The following is a 19,968-nucleotide window of genomic DNA, read 5'->3' on the forward strand; positions in this document are numbered from 1 at the left end:
ACTTCAGTATTTAAAGCTGCTGTTCCTCCTACTCTGTTGAATTTAACACTTTTATAACTAAATGCAGTATTAGAAACAAGTACTGTTGAATGCTCGAAACGTTCCCAGAAATTATTCTCTAATCATAAGCCTGTTGACATATAAACTGTAAATGATGCTCAAATCATGTAGTATTTGTATGTGGTTAAACAACCAAAGGAAATAATAAAATGAAACAGCTAATAAGGTTTACTTGCGTATCATACTAGAGTCTATATAATGTGTTGCCTAAAGTAGAACAGTAATCTTTAAACTAATGTAAAAAAACTATTTTGGGATGTGGCATCTTACCATACTATGGGCATCTACCACTTAATTTAATTACCAGCACTAACTGCATTTATAAGCTATGGAGCTGCACATAACAGAAACAAATTTGGATTTGGATTTAATCAAGAGCAGATTTAATAAACATCTCTTAGATTTTATCATTCACAAGATGACATTACTCACAGTGGCATAGCAATGCTATTCAAAGGTGAATAATAACTTAGCACCAAAAGGAAGCAATAAGCTATATCTAGTTCTGAGCTGTTGGAATGTACTCATTTTACTGTAGGTTCATCAAGGTTGGTTTGGTGGGGAGGAACATGGCCACATGCGAGACCCAGATTAAAATTTAACTATACCGCCTTTCACAGAAAATATATTTCCAAGTTGCAACTCATCCCATTAGGCATTGATTTTCAATTCTCTCTTGCAGAGATGAGATCTGTTTATTGATTGACTGAAATTCATTGGCGATACTGTAAAATATCTGGAAGCAATCATTAGGAGAGCGTATAAAACCATGCCTGAGAATTTCATTAGCGGAATGTGGAATAATCATACTGTGTCACATAATTCCTGACACTGGGCACTGAGCATCCTAACCCATTAAGTCAGTAATATGCAATATACAAGGCAATATTTTCAGAAAGCTGTGTATTTGTCATGTGTTGTAGCTCTGTCATCTTGGCCCCTGATTCCTTATCACACTGCCTGAAGTAAACAACGAAATGCATACCCCCAACATTTCAGGTGTCCGAATCAGGAACCCGTGTTAAGGGCTGTGATAAGAAGCAGGGAGGATGGAGCCGGCCTCAGAAACTGTATGGAAACCGAAAAGGAGGTCTGTGCTGCAACAGCACAGAGCTTCATAGACATTTTATCTTCTTGTGTTGGTAAGGGGAGATCATAGGATCTCCCCAACTGGCCCAAGCTACCCTGGACAACAATCAGGACTGTCCTGCAGAAACCAGACTGTTGGGACAGTTGGGAGGTATGAGAATGGCTCAGTCATTACCATCAAACCTGACACTCTAACTAATGAAAGAGTCTATAGAGGAATGGACTTTATCAGCATTGCCATAAAGAATCAGCAAAGTATGGTGTATGAGCAGGAAAATATCACATAAGTGACAAATATGGTAGAAAACAGCATTTTCTTCAGTTCTAAACTACATTACTGGATGCTGCACTGTATGTATCGCGTAAAGAAAAAATATGTATTTTTCTATGGGACTTCCCCTTTAATACCTGTACGCTAACGCTTGCTATATAACACACACACACATGCTGACCCAAACAATGGAACAGTGAGAATAGATTGTATTGTAGTGCATTTACTTTGTCTCCTACTGTTTGCAAAATCCCAGCTTATTTTAATCTTCTCATTCATCCCATATCAGAGTTACAGCTTCAAAACAGATACCTGTGATGTATTATTTTTACAATTCAAAGAACTCAGATTATTTCACAATCATAGCAGCTCCTATGTCTCGACATAGTTTAGAAAATCCCTCCAAATCCTTTCATTGTGTAAGTCTATTTTCAACCAATTTATCAAGCAAGAATTTTATGTACAAATTTATTTTATACTCAACAGTTGTTTAATATAAATGGGTTTATATATGAGAGAGAGAAGTTCAAAAGCGTATGGCGTGACTAGGCGGCCTAGAATGAGTAAGACAAGCAGGGTTTGCCCTCTTGATGCTGTTCATTCAATAAAAAGTATTTCTATCTTAAATACTACTTCCCGGTAGACAAGTATTTAGGCCTAATGGCCACTGGCCAACCGGGCATTTGCCTTTTTCCTGTTTTTTTCTTTTAAAAAACCTATCTAAAAATATATTATGCAGGGGAAAAAATGAGTCATATAATGGAAGAATTCTCATGTTTCAAGCAGATTTATGAGCAGGAGGTGGAAGATTCTGAAATTTCATAGCAGATCCCGTTACACTGATTTATAATGCTTGGGTATTATCTGCAATCCTATTACAGTACAGCTGGCGTAAACAGGTAAGAGTTGAGAACATGCATTCCAATATTTTAAAACAGAAGGAAAAGAATGAAGCATGGTATGGCATAAACACTGTATAAAGTACTTCTGCATTTATGCTTATAAAGATCACAAGTATATTAAAGCGTTAAAATAATAATAATAATAATAAATATATATATATTTATATATATATATATATATATATATATAATTCTTGCTAAAAGAAGTCTTCTTTCCTGAGTGTTAATTCAGCTACCATTAGCGTGTATTCTGTGTGATCATTAATGCATTTCCACTAAATAAAGAAAAATGGAAATGAGCCGTATTGATCCAAGAGTAGAACTTTTAGTCAAAGCTGACACCTTTTATTGGGCCAACATAGATGTAAAAAATAAGCATTGAGGCCATCAGAGGACTTTTCTTCAGATGGCACGCTGGCTTTTGGTAACACTGATCCATCGTGCCTGCAGGGTCAGGCTGACTCTGTGTATGTTATACAATAGACAGGATAGAGTAGAAAAAGTACCTCTCCCTCCACTCATGGATCAAAGGATCCCCAAATATTGGGGTAAGTAACTGTGTTTAATGGTCTCACTATTTTGGGAAGCTGTGTTCCTTTAATGAATAACAGATGCTACCAGCATCTACCGGTTTGAATGTCCAAAAACAGCCCATGGGGCACACAGTACAGCTTTATCTTTATCTATGTTGCAACTTACTTGCATGGCAGGACGCGAACAATGTCATTGTGTTTGTAGCTCTCGATGCAGACGGCACAGTGGTCAAAGTCCGGGTCTGTTTCCTAAACAGAGGAAAAAATAACATATATGCAGTTAATTCACAAGTTCAGTGTGCCATTATTCTGCTAGCATTGCCTTTCTATCTTTATGCACTGTGGATTTTTTTTTTCTGTTTAGAATGTAAATTCTCAAATTTCTTTTAACATCTAGTTGTTTACCCATGGCTGAAAATGATTAAAGGGAAAACGTCAATAAGAATTTCAAAAATCACTTAGCACTTCCAATATGGACCTAATCATCTCTCCCAAATAAGCTCATTATTTATTTGCATCATTTAAAACACTTGTATACCTTTCTTGTGCTTTTTTATATCCACTTATTTTGAAATATTGTTGAAATCTAAGAGTTTTTAAATGCTACACAGGGAAAAACCTTACCTTCCATGTATGGATGACCTCATAATCTACAGTAATGATGAAGAATGTAATTAAAAGTAAAGTAATAATTCGACCCAGCACTGAATGTATCAGTTTTATTTATTGTTCCAACTTTATGTTTTACATGTTTAGGCTTTTCACTGATCATTCACATATTCCATCATTGCTACGATCCTTCAATTCTATCAGCATTATTTTAGCAGACCGCGTACGAGCCCACATAGTCTGGAACTGAATACGGTATTTCATATTCTCATCTGATTTACTCATCATACACTGGAACTTTCTAAATGAGAGATGCTTTATATGTTACATACTCTAAATATGTGTTGGGGTGAGGTCAGAGGCAGGGAGGTTGGTAACTGCACCCAGCAGGGGTCATAGTCAGGGGAAGGACCACCCACTATGGCCAAAGAGCCACTTTGAGGTGCACAACATCGTAACTGTCCTGTGAAACAAACAGACACTTGAGAGTTGTGCTGGCATCACTTCTGACTTCACCGCAACAAAAATCTTCAAGCTAGAGAACTAAAGCTTAAGCCAAATGCTTTAATCTGTCTAACTAGGGTAGGAAAGAGAGTCGGACAGATATAGCTCCTAAAGAGATATTATCGCTCCACGTGAAATGCAACCTGCTGAGTAAACGTTGGCTATTTCGTGATACAACGCTGCAAGACTGCAACTTACAGTAGCTGATTGCACGTGCGCATCAGACATGATCTCTGAATCGTAACTAAAAGCTCTCCATTGAAATTAGGTGGCGTTATTGACAAATGTGAAGTACAAAAGGCAAGGGCATTAGAAACCACAGCAGGAACTAAATTAGCAGGCGGTCAATATCACATGTAGACATGTCTGATGTGTCTGTAGGGATGAATGATGGGTGTGAGCTACGATGTTTTTTCAAGTTTGCTTGAATGGATTTAGCGAAATTGCTGAAAACAAGCACGGATCAAAATACATTACACTCGATGCTTTCTAGGATTATAAATAGGGCTTTGTGGATGTCCACTCCTGTCACGTAAACAGTTACTTTTTTGGTTCCACACACACTGTAATCTTAGATTTTAGGAAAAGCTTACCAACATTGGCTCTGGTAGCTTTGTAGGGCCATTCCCACAGGACCTGAGAAGGACCACGGCTTAAGACCCCTGGTTCCCGTGACAGGTAGTAAGATGAAATCATACACTAAATGAATTAAATTAGGCCTGTATATAAATTCCACAAACTTATGGGCTTGTACTTGTCAAAGGGTGTATAATTCATGTCTGCCTGATAACCCTAGTAAAGGTTTTAATGCCACTGGAAAGCCACCCCAGTTTCTAGATTCTACTTGTTCTGGAAAGGAGTGGGGTGCATACAAATTTCCATGAGAACTACATCCAATCCACAGGCCTCCAGGTAGACAACAATATTCTATAGCTTTTCAAATGGCGTTTGCTACATAAAACATATTCCAGAAGTCTGTCCAGCTGCTAGTTAGTAGCATCATCTGATCGTATTTAAATATACAGTGTTTCTGGTTTACCTTGCTACTAAAAGCTACAGTGACCAGATTTCCCTTTAAAACATCTGACATAAACTTGGCTTTGGTGGAAGTAACACTCGTTATTTACATTTCTGTTGTTGTGATATGGCTGCCACAGTCCTGTAGAGCATCTAGCGTTCGTTTAGTGCCTGAGGCAAAGGGAGATTTGGCACAAATATAAGATGCACACCAGGTGTCCCTTTCACAGCGTGCCTTAGAAAGACTGCTAAAGATCTGATTTTTTATTTGAGAACTACTTCTAGGAAATGATCCCTATTGACCAGTTTACGTGTTTCTCTCCTTAAGCATTAACTCTTGAATACTTATAGAAGCATATGCAAGTTATTTATTTCTACATAAAGAAGGTTTGCACAGAGCTATATGTTTGGAGTACTTCACCTCATGCCCCACACAAGTGATTTCACAGCTAGGTATGTTTTTTACATGTTTCAGATGGAATACATTGGCTATAGCTCTTCCCATAAAAAAAACTGGTCCATCTAGTCTGCCCTTTTTTTTGGTTGTTGGTCTTTTCCTATACTCAGGATAGCCAACCTGTCCAACCTGTCACCCCCTCACCTTCATCCTCTGCTGCTGTGACCTCTAGGTCACAGCAGCCCTCAAAGGGACCCCTTCTGGTAGCAGAAGTGGAACTACGCTCTGCCATCTTCTCAGTATTGTGCTGCATCCAAAAGGGCTGCGGGATACAGTCAGCGGCTTACCGCACATGCACGTGTCATGTTTAAAAATCAACACTAGCTACTAGTGAAGAATTACACATAATATACATTCCCTAGAAAAGATAATGCAACCTAAGCAAAGTTGATGTGTTATATCAGTAACACAGACGTACAGGACCAGAGCAATTTTTGTTATGTCCTTTCCAACCATTATTTACCTCTTTCACATTTAGTTTACCCACACAAATTATATTTTTTTTTTCAGGAAAACTAGGGCTTTTTAAAAACCATATTCATATATGTAAGACATTATTTTGCCCCAATAAAATAAAATAAAATAAAATGATAAAACATTTATTCATACTTCTACTTATATTTAAATTACAGTATATTGTTATTACAAATGGGAAAAATTCATTCTAATCTTTTATATATTTTTTAACCCCTACCTAACATATTAGTTTGCATGACAGTCAGCGTTTCTGTTTTTATGTGATTAAACCTTCCTCAGTTCGAGTGCAATTAATGTTTTGTCTAAAAGAACACTACTGGTAAGCAGCCACAATCTTGTCAACATAGCACTTGAACTCAGGCATAGTTATGAAGTATGACCATCTCAATAAACTGAATCATAAGTTCTATGTAGTTTTGAAGGCAGTTACCTTATCTCCCTTCTTGACTGTTCTTGTTGTCAGTTTCCCGATGGCTTTCTTAGCTGCGTCCCCGAGGCGACGCTGTAGGAAAAAACATAAAATCAGAAAAATAAATAATATGGAAGACTAGGCAGAAGAAACTGGACAAGTTCAAAATGACAAAAAGAAAACATGGATCTCGTTTGACAGCATGAAATGTTCCTGGATATAGATTAATGTGAAACAGAGTGCAGTAAAAACTGGAATAGAAATTCTTCATATGATGTAATGACATCACAGAACTAATATGGAGAAGCATTTCTTATAAGGAAACCTCTTCACATCCTAATTGAAGGACACACTTTATCAAAGAGAAACATTGTGTTAATTCATATATTAACTTCATACAAAAGCACATCTTAATTTCTTTGATGAGTACTTAGCTGTACTTGTAATTTTAGATCACGTGGATTGTCGCAGCTTTGAAAATGATTGCAATAATGGGATTTTTAAGGAGGAAATATTATCTTAATGGAAGTTGCATCAATTAAATGTGCTAGGACTCATAGGAAAGGCAGTCCCACTGGACTGCTATCTAGACCACTTTGTATCTAATAGGCATGGTCACTTACACTAACAAGTATACTTGGGGGCATTCTAAATGAGATGATCCAGAGATGCTTCATATAGCAACCCATCATAAATACTGTATGTATTAACTCACTGTTAGCAGTGGACAATTTTCTTCATATAATAATAGTTTCTGAAAAGGTAGTCATTGTGATTTAGGTCGCCTGTATTTATTAGGGATTTTAGTAGTGTTGTACTAGTAACTGAATCACAAATTGAAACAGAATATGAGAACAGAACAGTAAATGGTTTCACCCGGATTGTCTGGTTTCGCGGGCCACCAGGTTCGAAGCCAGAGAGGGGAGTGGTGTTTAGGGTCCCTCTGGGTCTAGCTCCACCCCCTGATTGCAGCCACACCTTAGGCAATGGCTCTATTAGCTTTCATTAGCCTACCAGGCATTACGAGGAGACATTTGATAAGCATGTGGCCCTCTTGTGTGATCAGGCCCCCTGTGTGCTGATGCTCAATGGGCCGGTTACAGGAGAGATCTCTGATCTCCCCAAGTGGCTAATTTACACTATGGATAGACTGCATCAAAAGGAGATGTCCCCCTCACTAACACAGAGTGCCGTGATATGACGTCATGTCCTGGAGCAGTAAGGATGGTGGCCATGGACGGGGAGGCTATGGGCGCTGCCCTGGGTCGGGCCTCTGCTGCTGAGGACATTTAATAATACTAGCTGGGACTAGTTTCTTGTCACTATTACTGATGCTTCTAGTGTAACCGTGTTTATTTGCTGAACCCATAGCCAGCACTTGTTTGTCAGTTTATTTGTTTTAGACATATTGGGTTTAAAAGTAAGGGGCTATTCTGCATCATGTAAGCTGGAAGGTTGTAGAAATATCAAATTAGCTTGATGTCTCCCTCTCTTGTCTCTAACCTTCTTAAAGTGTCTTTTAATAAATCTTTATGTAACTATGTGCGGGGTATACTCACTAACAGACCAGTTGCAGTGAATGTACCACTTTTACTTTTATCCCATTCTACAGTATAAAAAACAGGTTAAATAAAGATCTGGAGAGCAAGACTTTTAAGTGCCTCTCTTTAATAAATAACAAGTTACTATATATACGAAGGTAGCATATTATATCACCCTGACATTCAGACCAAGAGCAGTAGACCCCAGGGTGCACAGAACAAAGTAGAAATGTCCTATTCCTTTGAAAAATATATTTTAAATAAAAAGAGTTGCACCATTTAAAAAGAGCCAAAAAAGATCAATCCCGAGTCCAGATATCAATCCAGTCCAAGCTGCACACAACAGGAGAGAAAAGGTCAAGCCTAATGTTTCCCATCAAAACTGATGAAGGTCAGCCTTTAATTAGCTTGTTGCCTCCAGTCCCTTAAAGAAGGAAACATTCTTCTTTTAGTGAAATCCTACTTAATTTACATCAATTAGCCCTTTCCCAAACGCTACGTTTTGTAGCTCGGCGCCTTATGTTAACCTGTGTTGTTTACCAATTAAACCATAAATGCATTAAAAACTGAGCTTATGTATATATCAAGGCAGCAGCCCAGGATTAGTATGGTTATTCTTATTTATTGTATTTCATATATATTTTTTTTCATTAGGCAAAAATGGACTTTAGGTTTTGACCGCCTTGATAAGGGTGGAGCGCAAAGAAGCACAGGGATTTCTGTGTGCCTTTTAAACGAAATTGCTCCAAAAAAATTTGCAACTAGCTACAGATAGTTTTGATAAATCAATTAAGTCATGGTAAATGCTGTGAAGTACTGAAAAGTTCCCCTTTAAGAGGTTTGCACGCAACAGAATAGAATCCCGATCTGTTACAAGCTTTTTCCTTAAGTGAGTTAAGGATACATAAGTTATTTCTAAGACACATTCTATGCTCGTTAGCAAGTTGATGGAAACCAGGCCCCCTCTGTGCATTGGACTGGGCTACAATTTCCTTTTCCTGCTTACTGTGTCCTATTGTTTTGTCAATACTGCAAAAAACAGACTATGAAGAATCACGAAGGTTAAGGAACGGTTCCTTGGCAGCCAACGGTAAGGATCAATAAGGAAAGAGAGGTTCGGATTTCTGCTTTGAAAAAGTCCTAAGCAGGTGAACTTCACACTTGGATTGGGTTTAGGTTCAATTAATAAGTGATGTAAGTGTTCCAGGCCTAATGCGTATGAACATGGTTATAATGGAAATAGGTATAAAAGGTGTATTGTACACAATTCTTCACAATACTAGAGATTTTTCCTATTACCATGGTTGTAGATCTACTTCGGTGTTTAGGGTCATTGTCCTAATGCATCACCCAACTTCAGCTGCCAGACAGCCACCCTGACATTATATTGCATGATACCATGTTCTCTTCCCCCGTATTTTACCGTTGGGATGATGTTTTCATGTGGGTATGTGGTGCCCATTTTACGACTTATATAGTACTGAGTGTTCTTCCCGGAAAATTCTAATTTAGTTTCATCAGTCCACAAAACATTTTCCCAGTAGCATTGTGTACTGTCAAGGTGCTCTTTGGCAAACTTCAGACATGCAGCAATTTTTTTTGGAGAGCAGCTGCTTCCTCTGTGGTGTCCTGCCATGGACTCCATGCATTTTGTGTATGGCAGGCTCATGTACAGAATTGTTAACCAGTTCCAATGATTCCTTCAAACCTTTAGCTCTATTGTGCCCTTGGAATTATCTGGGCGCTCACTTCTTGGAAGAGTTACTATATCGTCTTCATTTATAAACAAGTTGTCTAACTATGGACTGATGAGTATGTAAACTCTTTGAGATTACTTTGTAACCTTTTCCAGCTTTATGCAAATCAACAAATCTTGATTGTAGGTAGAGATTTCTTTTTTGCGAGGCATGGTTTACATCAGAAGATGCTTCTTTAGAATAGCAAAATTAAAATGTTTGAATGTTTTTTATGTCAAAGTAGCTCTAAAACACACCTCCAATTCTGTTTCATTGATTGGATTCCAGGTTTGCTAACTCCTGACTGCAACTAGCTTTTGTTGAAGTGATAGCCTAGGAGTTCACATACTTTTTACTAACCCACACTGTGAATATTTGAATGATGTATTCAAAGTAGTCAATAACAATATAATAATGTGTGTGTTATTAGTTAAAACAGATTATGTTCATTATTGTGACTTAAATGTAGATCATATCATATTCTAAGACAAATTCATACATAAATGCTGGTAATTCTAAAGGGTCAACTTACATGCTTTATACTTTTAATGTCATCAGCTCAATAACTTGCATGTGCATCTTTTAATACACTTTAAAATCTCAATGTATTTATTTTGGGAAGAATAAAGGCGGAAGAAAGGTTTTTTTGTTCAGCGCTGCGGAATCTGACGGCGCTTTATAAATAAATGTAATGTAATGTAAATGTATTTAAAAAAAATCAACAGTGGCAATAGGCATTAAGTAATGATGCCGGTGAATGCTTGATGTACCGGCCCTCCAATAGACATGGCAGTAAAATGCTTTACAGAGTACTTTTAGAGAAAAGCTTTCTGAAAAGCACAGTTTCTATTTACACACAGATAAAAAAAAATGAAAGGAAAAGAAAAAAAATTGTTTGCCGGGATCAGGTTTTAAATACGCCAAATGGAGCTCTCATAGCTAATAGCTCCGTCTTCTCCTTTACAACATCTGAGAATTTCAAACAGAGATTTTTAAGCACTGTCACCTTCTCATTAAACATTCATTGGCTGAAGCTTTTTCAGCACATAAAAATTTCATCAAGTTTCGCCTGACCTTTAGAAAACAGTCAGAAAAAAGAAAGGTCGTTTCTTACATGGCAATTCGTCTAATGTGTGAGACTTATTTCATTTCTTGAGGGTTGGTGTGTGTGTGTGTGCGCCAGAGTGTTTCTTTGTGTTGTGTTGTACATATGTTGCAATTTCCCTGCTGTTCTTTTGAGATTTTCCATCTGATGGAAACAAGAAATAATAATAATGCATCTACAGGACTGATTTCCCTTTTTAAAAAAAGTGCAAATGTATAGAAATGCTTTTAATATATTTTCTGCAAAATCAAGCATAATTATAACAAATGAAATTTGATGTATAACAATTATTTTGCTCTTATCTTTAAGCATGCATTTTAGTTGAGCTCTATATGAAAGGGGGGCCTGAATAGGTAGTTGTAACTTAACTTGGAAATGTTACGTTTCCCAAATATTACGTTTTACAGCTCAATACACCTCATAATCCTGTGTGATCTTGTTTATAGAACAAAAGTTTGTGAGAGTGGCAACTGTAACTTCCTAATCACAGGAACTTGATGACTATTTCTCCCCATGACAGGGCAGAGATAATACCTCCGGTCAGGGCCGGACATCGCAGGAAATCCAAAGCCACCAATCTAAGATTCCATAACGTACAATATCCCCATGTTTTTAGGTAAATTTCTCCAAACTATTTATGTTAAGTAGAAGACCAAAATCAAAACTTGTGACCATGTCAGTTTACTTTAAGAATCATAGACATATTGGAGCATCTCTACTTTTTTTTATTTTACTTAGAAGATGCAATGCTCCCAAAAGGGGATTGTTAATAGCTGTTCCACATAGGGAGCCTCATAAAATATCAGCCACATAAGTTTTTCATCATGTAGAGAGAAGTAAAAGAAAGCTGTCTGTCATTTTGTTTTTCTCTTTTAATGTCTCTTAAAAGCTGTGATTAAAATGTATTGAAATACTACAGTTGCCTAGAAACTGTCTTTAGAGTCCTGTCATTCCTCTAAAGCCATCCTTACCTAGAAATATACACACTTTAGGCATCAACGAGTGCCAGGATCACGTGACGTAACTGTCAGAGGGCGCTCTTTGGAATGCCAGTGTATCATATGAAAGGTCCAATAGGATTCCTAAAATTCACATATTGCCCATATAAAGTAGAACTTGTACCCTAACTGTTAACGTAAAGGGGTATAAAAACTCACGCTTAGAAGGGCAAGGTCTCCTTCTTCTCAAGAATACAGAACCTACAGTACCTACAACAATTGTCTCACTACTTTCTTCAATTAGTGCTTTAGTGCTATATGTATATTACTTTGTTCTAACAGATAAACCTATTTATGGAGACATAGAAGTTGTGGTCTTGATTGCTCTTTGGTCCCAGAAATGTTTAAATGTTTAAAAAAAAAACACGTTTATCTAATGCTTCCCATATATATTACACCACAACAGTCCAACCACCAGCAGCTGCTCCCACCTGCCATTTTATACTCATGTCAAACTGTATGACCCAAGCGGCCCATGACAGATCTCTATGTCCGCTTAACAATATCCATGCCAGCCATAGTACACAATCATTAATGGTAACATAAAACAGTGTAAGAACATATGTGAGGTGCAATCCGCAGCCTTCCTGTAGCACAAGGCCTTAAAGGGACATTCAAGCCATCGTATGTACTTTAATGCATATGAAAGCTTTTTGCTAAACTTTCTGCATCCATATACATACAGGTATCCAGCAGAAACCTCTATAAACATATACAATGACATTTAAACAATGTTTTCATAACATTTTGAACAATATATTTTTTTTGGCAGGTCTACTTTAGTAGGGCGAATGTTGTGTTTCTTTCACATAAGTACTTCTATGGAGAGGTGGCTTATAAAGCGTTAATGGCTTACCTGGTTCCGATCACGAGCACTTGTGTACCTGATCTTCTGTATAAAGTAAAATATCAACCAGGCCGATGAAATAATCATAAGGACTATGAAAGAGATGGAAACGAAGACCAGCGATCCTCGGCTGAAATTCTTAGGAGGATTACGTGGCCCAACTGCGATGGCCATAAGAACAGATATATTCCTCTCGACATAGCTCAAGATATCTCGACCTGTTGACTCGGAGATTATTATGGCAACTATATCTCCCGTTCCTTAAAAAAAATGAAAACATTTCTGATGAAGAAGACAAATAATATACCAACATTTTATGGATGCAAAAACGCCATTTTTTTTAACACATACAAAGGGGTCATTCTCACTTTAAAATTGAAGCAATGAGTTGGGATATATTTTAAAAACAATATATCTCCTAAATGCATGGATTTTTTTTCTTTCACACATTTGATGTATCTCGTAATCATTTTAGTGTCATATTCGGAAAAAACTGTAAATGTGCATAATTTTATACATAGAAACATTGCATATAGAGTTTGGGGAATTTGGCATTTAGTTATCCTTTTATTATGTAAAAGTTATGTTATTCCTTTTTCTCTCTCTGCACACATTAGTAAGGAAATTCTAATACAGAGACACATTATTTCTGTTTCATGTTCAGGCTCTTTAACGGTGTCCGGTTTCTATTTAATTCGTATTTATGCTTAAGAGCTGATAATTCACTAGTCTGTATTCATGTGAAAATCAAGCTTATAAAGGAAAGGCCCCGTCGCCATAGCAGCAGAAAGAAGCTGCAAAAGGTTTCTTATGCAAGTTTTTTAAAAAATATTTAATCCTTTCATGGAAAAAAGTGACAGATATGCGAATATAACAGATATGGTCGAGTCCTTGGGGTTTGGTGGCCACGCAGCTTTAACTCGGCTTAGAATATAGTAAATTACCCTGCTCACAATATATATAAAAAAAGATAGGACCATTTACGCTATGAAGACAAATATATCTTCAAAAATATTTTAGTCAAATACCTACTCATTTCTAAAATAAATCTTGAATGCTTTCTCCTTAAAAAAAGTTTTCTCTCATCTTTTATCATCTTGCTTAATATACTGTTTTCATTATGAAAGAAACGGCTTGGCGTCCCTACAGTATTTGTATTTTACAGAAATGCCTGTTGATGACCCCATCTCATCAGCCCTACCAAGTTTATGAAGGTTAACTTTTCCAAAAACATCTTCCAAAAATTAATTTCCTTTTCTTTAGCCAACATAAGGCAAGTATCGACATAAGAAAGGCGTTCTACTGCGATCGTAAGTGCAGCTGACGTTATACTACTTGGTAGGGATTAGTTGATGAATTGATGGGGTGTTTTTTTACTAAGTGAACATGAGGTCACAGATCTCCAGAGCTTGCACTAATCTGCCGCTGAAGACTTACGGAATTATTACCAGGCATCTGTGTTATCGTGCCACTGAGTTATTGTTGCTGTAAACATCTGGTCCGTCTATATCTTTGCTCAATATAACCTTTCACAAGTGAGTACCAATTTCACATTGTGATCCACAAAGATGCGAGAGCACAAAATACAGACGATGAGCAGGAACAGAGATGTACTGTGCATGAAAGGTGACCTTGAAGCTATTCTCTGTGTAATATAAAATGAGAGCCCTATACTGTGAACCAACGTCCGCACTCACACTGTATTCAACATTAAAGAGGATGTGTCATTTTTTACCAAAATCCTACAATGTAGAGATTCACACTCTAAATAAACCATGTAAACCATGTGTTTCAACAGTAAACACAATAGTAATTATGTGATTTTTCTTCCACATTAAATTATCTCTACCCTACTGTTGCTGATTATTGTTAATTCAGGCAGCCTTTGTAAGGGCGAGTGAGAAGGGTAATAACTTGATTCATTTGATTTCATTAGATAATACTGGTCCTGCCACAGACTGCCACTTATTTCAGTTTCCATGAGGTGGACTATTATATCCCAAAAAACATTTACACTTACTGACAAGCAAAAAACACAAGCTACAGGTAGGTCCAACAGACGAACGTACTCATGCCAAGAGCTGTTATGGTGACAGACACACAGAGTTTGATGGTAAATGGTGTAGAAGTATCCACAGTAATCTTTCCGGATGTTGGAGATGACAAAATATAAGCCTTGCCAAAGGACGAGGAGGGTGACCCTGTCGGTTAACTTCCAAGGGCGCAAGTGCCCCTACTTCTCCCATTCTGCAAACTGGTAAAGGGCCAACAATCTTCCCTACCTTACTTCTGACTCTCTGGACCCAACGGTTTCGATAATCAGTCAACGACATGCCTTGAGAGACTGGATCAGCGTGTGGTCCTACAGACATAGCTCAAAAATAAACCTTATGAAACTGAGGCTTACAATCTAGATCAGTAATTCTAAAACAAGGCGTTATACACATCCCCTCAAGGCAAAACTGAGCAATTCTGTAATCCAGGACCATTCGTGATCCTGGGGATGGGTTTTAAAATTAACTTGGATGCATAGTGGCTAAATAATATATAAAGTGAAAGTTCTTCCAATCAGCAGCAGACCTAATCAACCTCCCCCCAGCCTTACCCATACAGTATGTCGGGGGGAGTAAATTCTTAATTAAGAAAATGAATCTTTGCATCACAATTATTATGGCAGATGATTGCTGCACACAAAATCGCTGAAAAGAAAATATCTTCATTGCGAATTAAGGAGTCCTCTCATAGATTTTTACAACCCATACAAAATTCTATTTCACCAATTAAGATAGTGTGCATAAACATATATCATCTGCCAGAAACCGCCTAAGTGCAGTGCATGCCAGGCATGAATATTGCACACTTAATCCTATTTAGATCAATATGGATAACTGTGTGATTTGCATGCATCACTGATAAGTTTTCCACAAAGACATGGGTTTTAGTGTAGCATTTAAAATGGATTCATTTTTCTCTATGCTGGCCAAAACTATTCTTAAAGAACCGGAAGAACCAAATTCATTCTTCCACAAATTTGAGATGTGGCCTGTGTTTTTTTTTTTTACCTTTTGACGGTTGATCCCTAAAATAAACTAACCAAGGATATTTTTAATTGTATAATTATATGTTTCCATGAAGTTACAAGCAACGGAACAGGAAACGTGCACTATATTGGGTGGAACGTAAATATATACAGATCGGTCTGGAAATATTTGGACACTGACACAATTTTCATAATTTTGGCTCTGTACGGCCCCACAATGGATTTGAAATGAAACAACCGAGATGCAATGGAAGTGCATTTTTTCTTTTTTTGCAGCCTAAGGATGGCCTGATTCACTTGCATTGAGAGCTCCTTGGACCGCATGTTGTGGGTTCACAGCAACAGCTTCCATATACTAATGTCACACCTCGAATCAACTCCAAACCTTTTACTTGCTAAATTGATGAATAAATAACAAAAAAAGTCCAATTACTTTTGGTCCCTTTAAAAAGAGAGGGCTGCATATTAAAGCGCTGTAATTCCTAAACCCTTCCTCCAATTTGGATGTGAATACCTTCAAATTAAGACTGAGATAACACACGTTAAGCCCATATTCATTATTTAACTGTAACTTGAATTTATTTTGGTAAAAAGCCGAAATACCAAAACTTCTGTCAGTGTCCAAATATTTCCGGACCTAACTGTGCATAGACGCATGTTGGATATGAGTACATTGCAATGAGCCCTAAAAAATTAAGGGCGTTCCACGCTGAGTTCATTCTTTATGGCAATGCTAGCGCATGTGCTGTTACTTGTATGTTTTATGCGCTGCGCAGCCCTCTTTTTAGTCTACTTTAGTCTTACTCTGCATTTGACAGTTTTGCTAATAAGTATAACGGGACTAGACAGGAATGTGGACACGTGGCTCGCATAATCAAAATGTAAATTTGTGAATGATTCGTTAGCGTTTTAGTCTCTCTCAATGATACCTCTGCAAACTTGACTTCACATCTGTTTAATTGGCAAAACTGACGGTAAAAAAAAAACGGGGATTTTAAAGGTTGCAGGGTTTTATGAAACTTTGAGACATGTATAAATGTACTAAAAATGATAACATTCTATAGACCTTATCCTTAAAAGGTTAATCTAAAACACAACAATCTGAACATTAAAAATAACCCTTCCTTGAGCAGCCTCCATAGTAGTAACTCGCCAAACACCACTGGCCGTAACCAAACCCCAACAGGTAGGTCGAGCACTACCCACCAGAATTTCACAACTATCGTCCCTCTCCATAGTACCTGCTCCAATCAACCTCAGATCTAGGTTCCCTCCAGCCCAGGTGGGTAAACATGGCCCCCCAAAACGCCTTCTTACAAAGGCAGGAGCCCAACGCTTGCTCCTAACTGAAGCCAATAAATTGGGAGGGTGGGTGCAATAACTCTATTAGTGAATAATAAATTAAAAGGAAGTAGCCCCTGGCTAGCTAACTATTAAATTCCAAACCAGCCAAGCCCACAAGCCAGCCCTCTCTATTTTTGCCCCACCACAGGCTAGATTATGCCCTCTTTATGCTTAGACAACTCCAAAGGGGTTCTCCTCAGTAATGCCCTGAGAAGTATGACTCCAATAAAATGTAACAATAGTTAAGTGACTGTTGGACGACATCCAAGAAAATGTAACTAGAGTATATTGACTGTTGGTTGAAGTCCAAGAAAATCTGGGGCAAGGGTAAAAGGGCCAAAACTGATGTCAGAGCTGGATAATACAAATGTGAATAACTAGAACAATTGAGTGTTTACCCAATCCGCTGGTTTGTCTTAGTCTGTCTATTCTAGTTTTGTCATCGCCTCTGTATGTATGTACTGTAAGAAGCGCTGTGTGAATTGTTTAGCGCTGCATAAATAAAATATAATAATAACAATATTAATATTAAATAAAGATAATAATAACACAAACAATAGGTTAGTTTCAGTTTCTTCTCAGGCATGACATATTTGTTAATTTTAAATTTCTTTCAATAGTTATATTTATCTCTAAGTACTCAAAAACTCTGTATGGAATTTTGGCAGTTTAAATGTATTTTTAGAATGATTAATTGCCATTAATTGTACATTCAATGTACGTTTTGAAAAAAAAAATAATAATAATAAAAAAAAAATTTATATATTTTTTTAAATAACATTAACAATTTAGGTAAAGTATAACAACACATACAATTCTGCATTAATGCCAATAGTTATATTTATCTCCAAGTACTCTGTATTTTTATATTACATTTCCATTACCTGAACATTCTGTGGACAATAATATTTTATAATTCTGAATTGGAGACACAAGTTTAGGTATGCTCCCATCCTGAACGGCTTAAGATTGTCTATTTATAATTTAGTAGATATAAGTAATTGGATGCTAGGAATATAGTTTTTCTTAAATCCCTTGCAGGAAGTAAGTATTAAAGGACCCTATTTTTCCCCATGTGACTTGATATTCTATTACAGTAATTGTCTTGTCCCGTATTATTATCAGTAAATCATTACAAAGGCTTGTTCTGTAAATGTAAGAGGAAACAGACAGACGTTGTCTTGTGTGCTGTGGTGACGGCAAGAAGAGGCCGCACCATGATGAGTTTGTGGGCAGCCATTAGGGTGACTCTTGCAGAGAAGTCAACTTCTGGACATTGATTACTTGAGTGATGCCGAGAAACATAATTAGTACGTTTCATCTCAAGGCAGCCATTTTATTACACAAAGTAGCTTGCTAGATTAAATGCAGCAGACCTGGAATATACTCATTCTGCAACGGCAATATCATATTTAATCATGATTAGTAAAACTTGAGGTGCGTCTATTGCTTAACTACTACATTTTCAATGTGAGATATGTTGTAATATTTTCTGGAAGGTGATATTTAAATACAATAATAGTTATAAGGGGATCCCAGAGCTTTTCGATTGGCCTATGGTTTAGAGGTGGACTGCGGAACCTGATTGCCCCATATGACCCTCTGCCCTAGGCCTTGACGAATAGGGCCAGTATATGCTGTAGCGTCCATGCCCAAAGCCACATAACAGCTGATCTGTAATCCTGGCTATAGGGGAAATTTTTGGCTGCCGGCCTGTGTTTTAATATCAAAATCTGCATGTTAAGCTTTCTCAAAATTTACCGGTCCGTGGCTTAAAAATTCCCATGAGTGTTACAATGTCTTACATATTTTAAGAAAGTAAAACTTATGTGTTCAACCAAGTGTTTAATGAAATTATCATTATTGTGGGTTCTTGAACCATACCTTCCTGTTGTTCCAAAGTCATTTGATATGGCTGTGCAATTGTTCTTTTTAAAGTAGATATTATATATTCTGTAAAGTGCTTGACTCCCTCCAGGAGAAAGTGCAGGGTAAGTAAATGATATTATTACTCAAGGGTTCTTATTCAGTTAATCTGCTCTTTAGACGTTTTTAATATTTAAAATGGTGTTATTTATTTAATGCTCTATTCCTTCTATATGTGTTTACATCTCACAAATTGTGAAAATCAAAACATCCATGCAGCCTTTTTAGAGATGCCATTATCTGCCAAGATCATAAATCATGGGGAAACCATAAAATGTGTAATTTGTGGCATCAGAATCATACTCCTTCAGAAAAATTGGGCATTATTGAGAACAGATCTCTATTAATGCCCCCTGGATAAACACCACATTGCATCACAGAGTTCTTAAAGGTCCACCAAGGACAAGCCTAGACAGTGAAATATTTATGTGCTGAAGTACATGACGTCATATCCCAGCGCTCATGATCAATCGTCGGCACACATTGTTAAGGAGAACAGACCTCAGGCTCCCTTAATTTTGGGCAGGTAAGAGAGATATTCGTGATCTCCCCAACTGGCCCTGCTCCCACCACCTTCAACTGCCTGTTTCCCAGGATATGTTCCAGGACACTGAAGTACAGGGACAAGCTCCCAAACCAAGGAACAGTAGGCAAGTAGGGCTTTTTATTCAAATGTCCCCTCATTTCCCATGATGCCCTGGAGCCAACTGCATTAGACTCCTAGAAACATCCCAAGTAGGAAGCAGTAAACTGCACATGAGAGTGAAGTAGTAGACATTGTTTACAAATATATAGTTCCTATGTAAAACCATTATTATTAATAATTAACAACACTGATTTATATGCACAATGGGTAAACAAGATATAGCAATTACTGCATCACAGAACAACCAACTAAAACAAAAAGGTATGGAGGGGTCAGCGATCGTAGTTAGGATCATGGATTTTTGGAACTTGCCAGTTCTACTTTACATATATTCAAGAAGAACAAAATGTTTGTGTGCGCATTCGTGTAAGCATCATCATTATAAAGACAAAGTCTTATGTATTTGTGTGTTTCAAGTAGCTTCTCCCCAGTGACAATGTTTGGAACATTGGTTTCT

At 37.3% G+C, this 19,968-nt stretch overlaps 1 protein-coding gene across 3 annotated transcripts in view; it reads right to left on the minus strand.

The window, feature by feature from the left end:
- Positions 1-19,968, minus strand: part of RNF130 (ring finger protein 130) — a 95,608-nt gene that overhangs the window by 30,517 nt on the left and 45,123 nt on the right. For all 3 annotated transcript variants that reach the window (XM_053463615.1, XM_053463616.1, XM_053463614.1), the window contains 3 exons: positions 12,565-12,815; positions 6,350-6,421; positions 3,022-3,104 (listed from right to left, as the gene is read on the minus strand). In XM_053463615.1, coding sequence (XP_053319590.1) covers positions 3,022-3,104; positions 6,350-6,421; positions 12,565-12,815 — 406 coding nt within the window. The remainder of the gene's footprint in view (positions 1-3,021; positions 3,105-6,349; positions 6,422-12,564; positions 12,816-19,968) is intronic.

The sequence above is a fragment of the Spea bombifrons genome, chromosome 4, assembly GCF_027358695.1.
Source record: "Spea bombifrons isolate aSpeBom1 chromosome 4, aSpeBom1.2.pri, whole genome shotgun sequence".
NCBI classification, from domain to species: Eukaryota; Metazoa; Chordata; class Amphibia; order Anura; family Pelobatidae; genus Spea; species Spea bombifrons.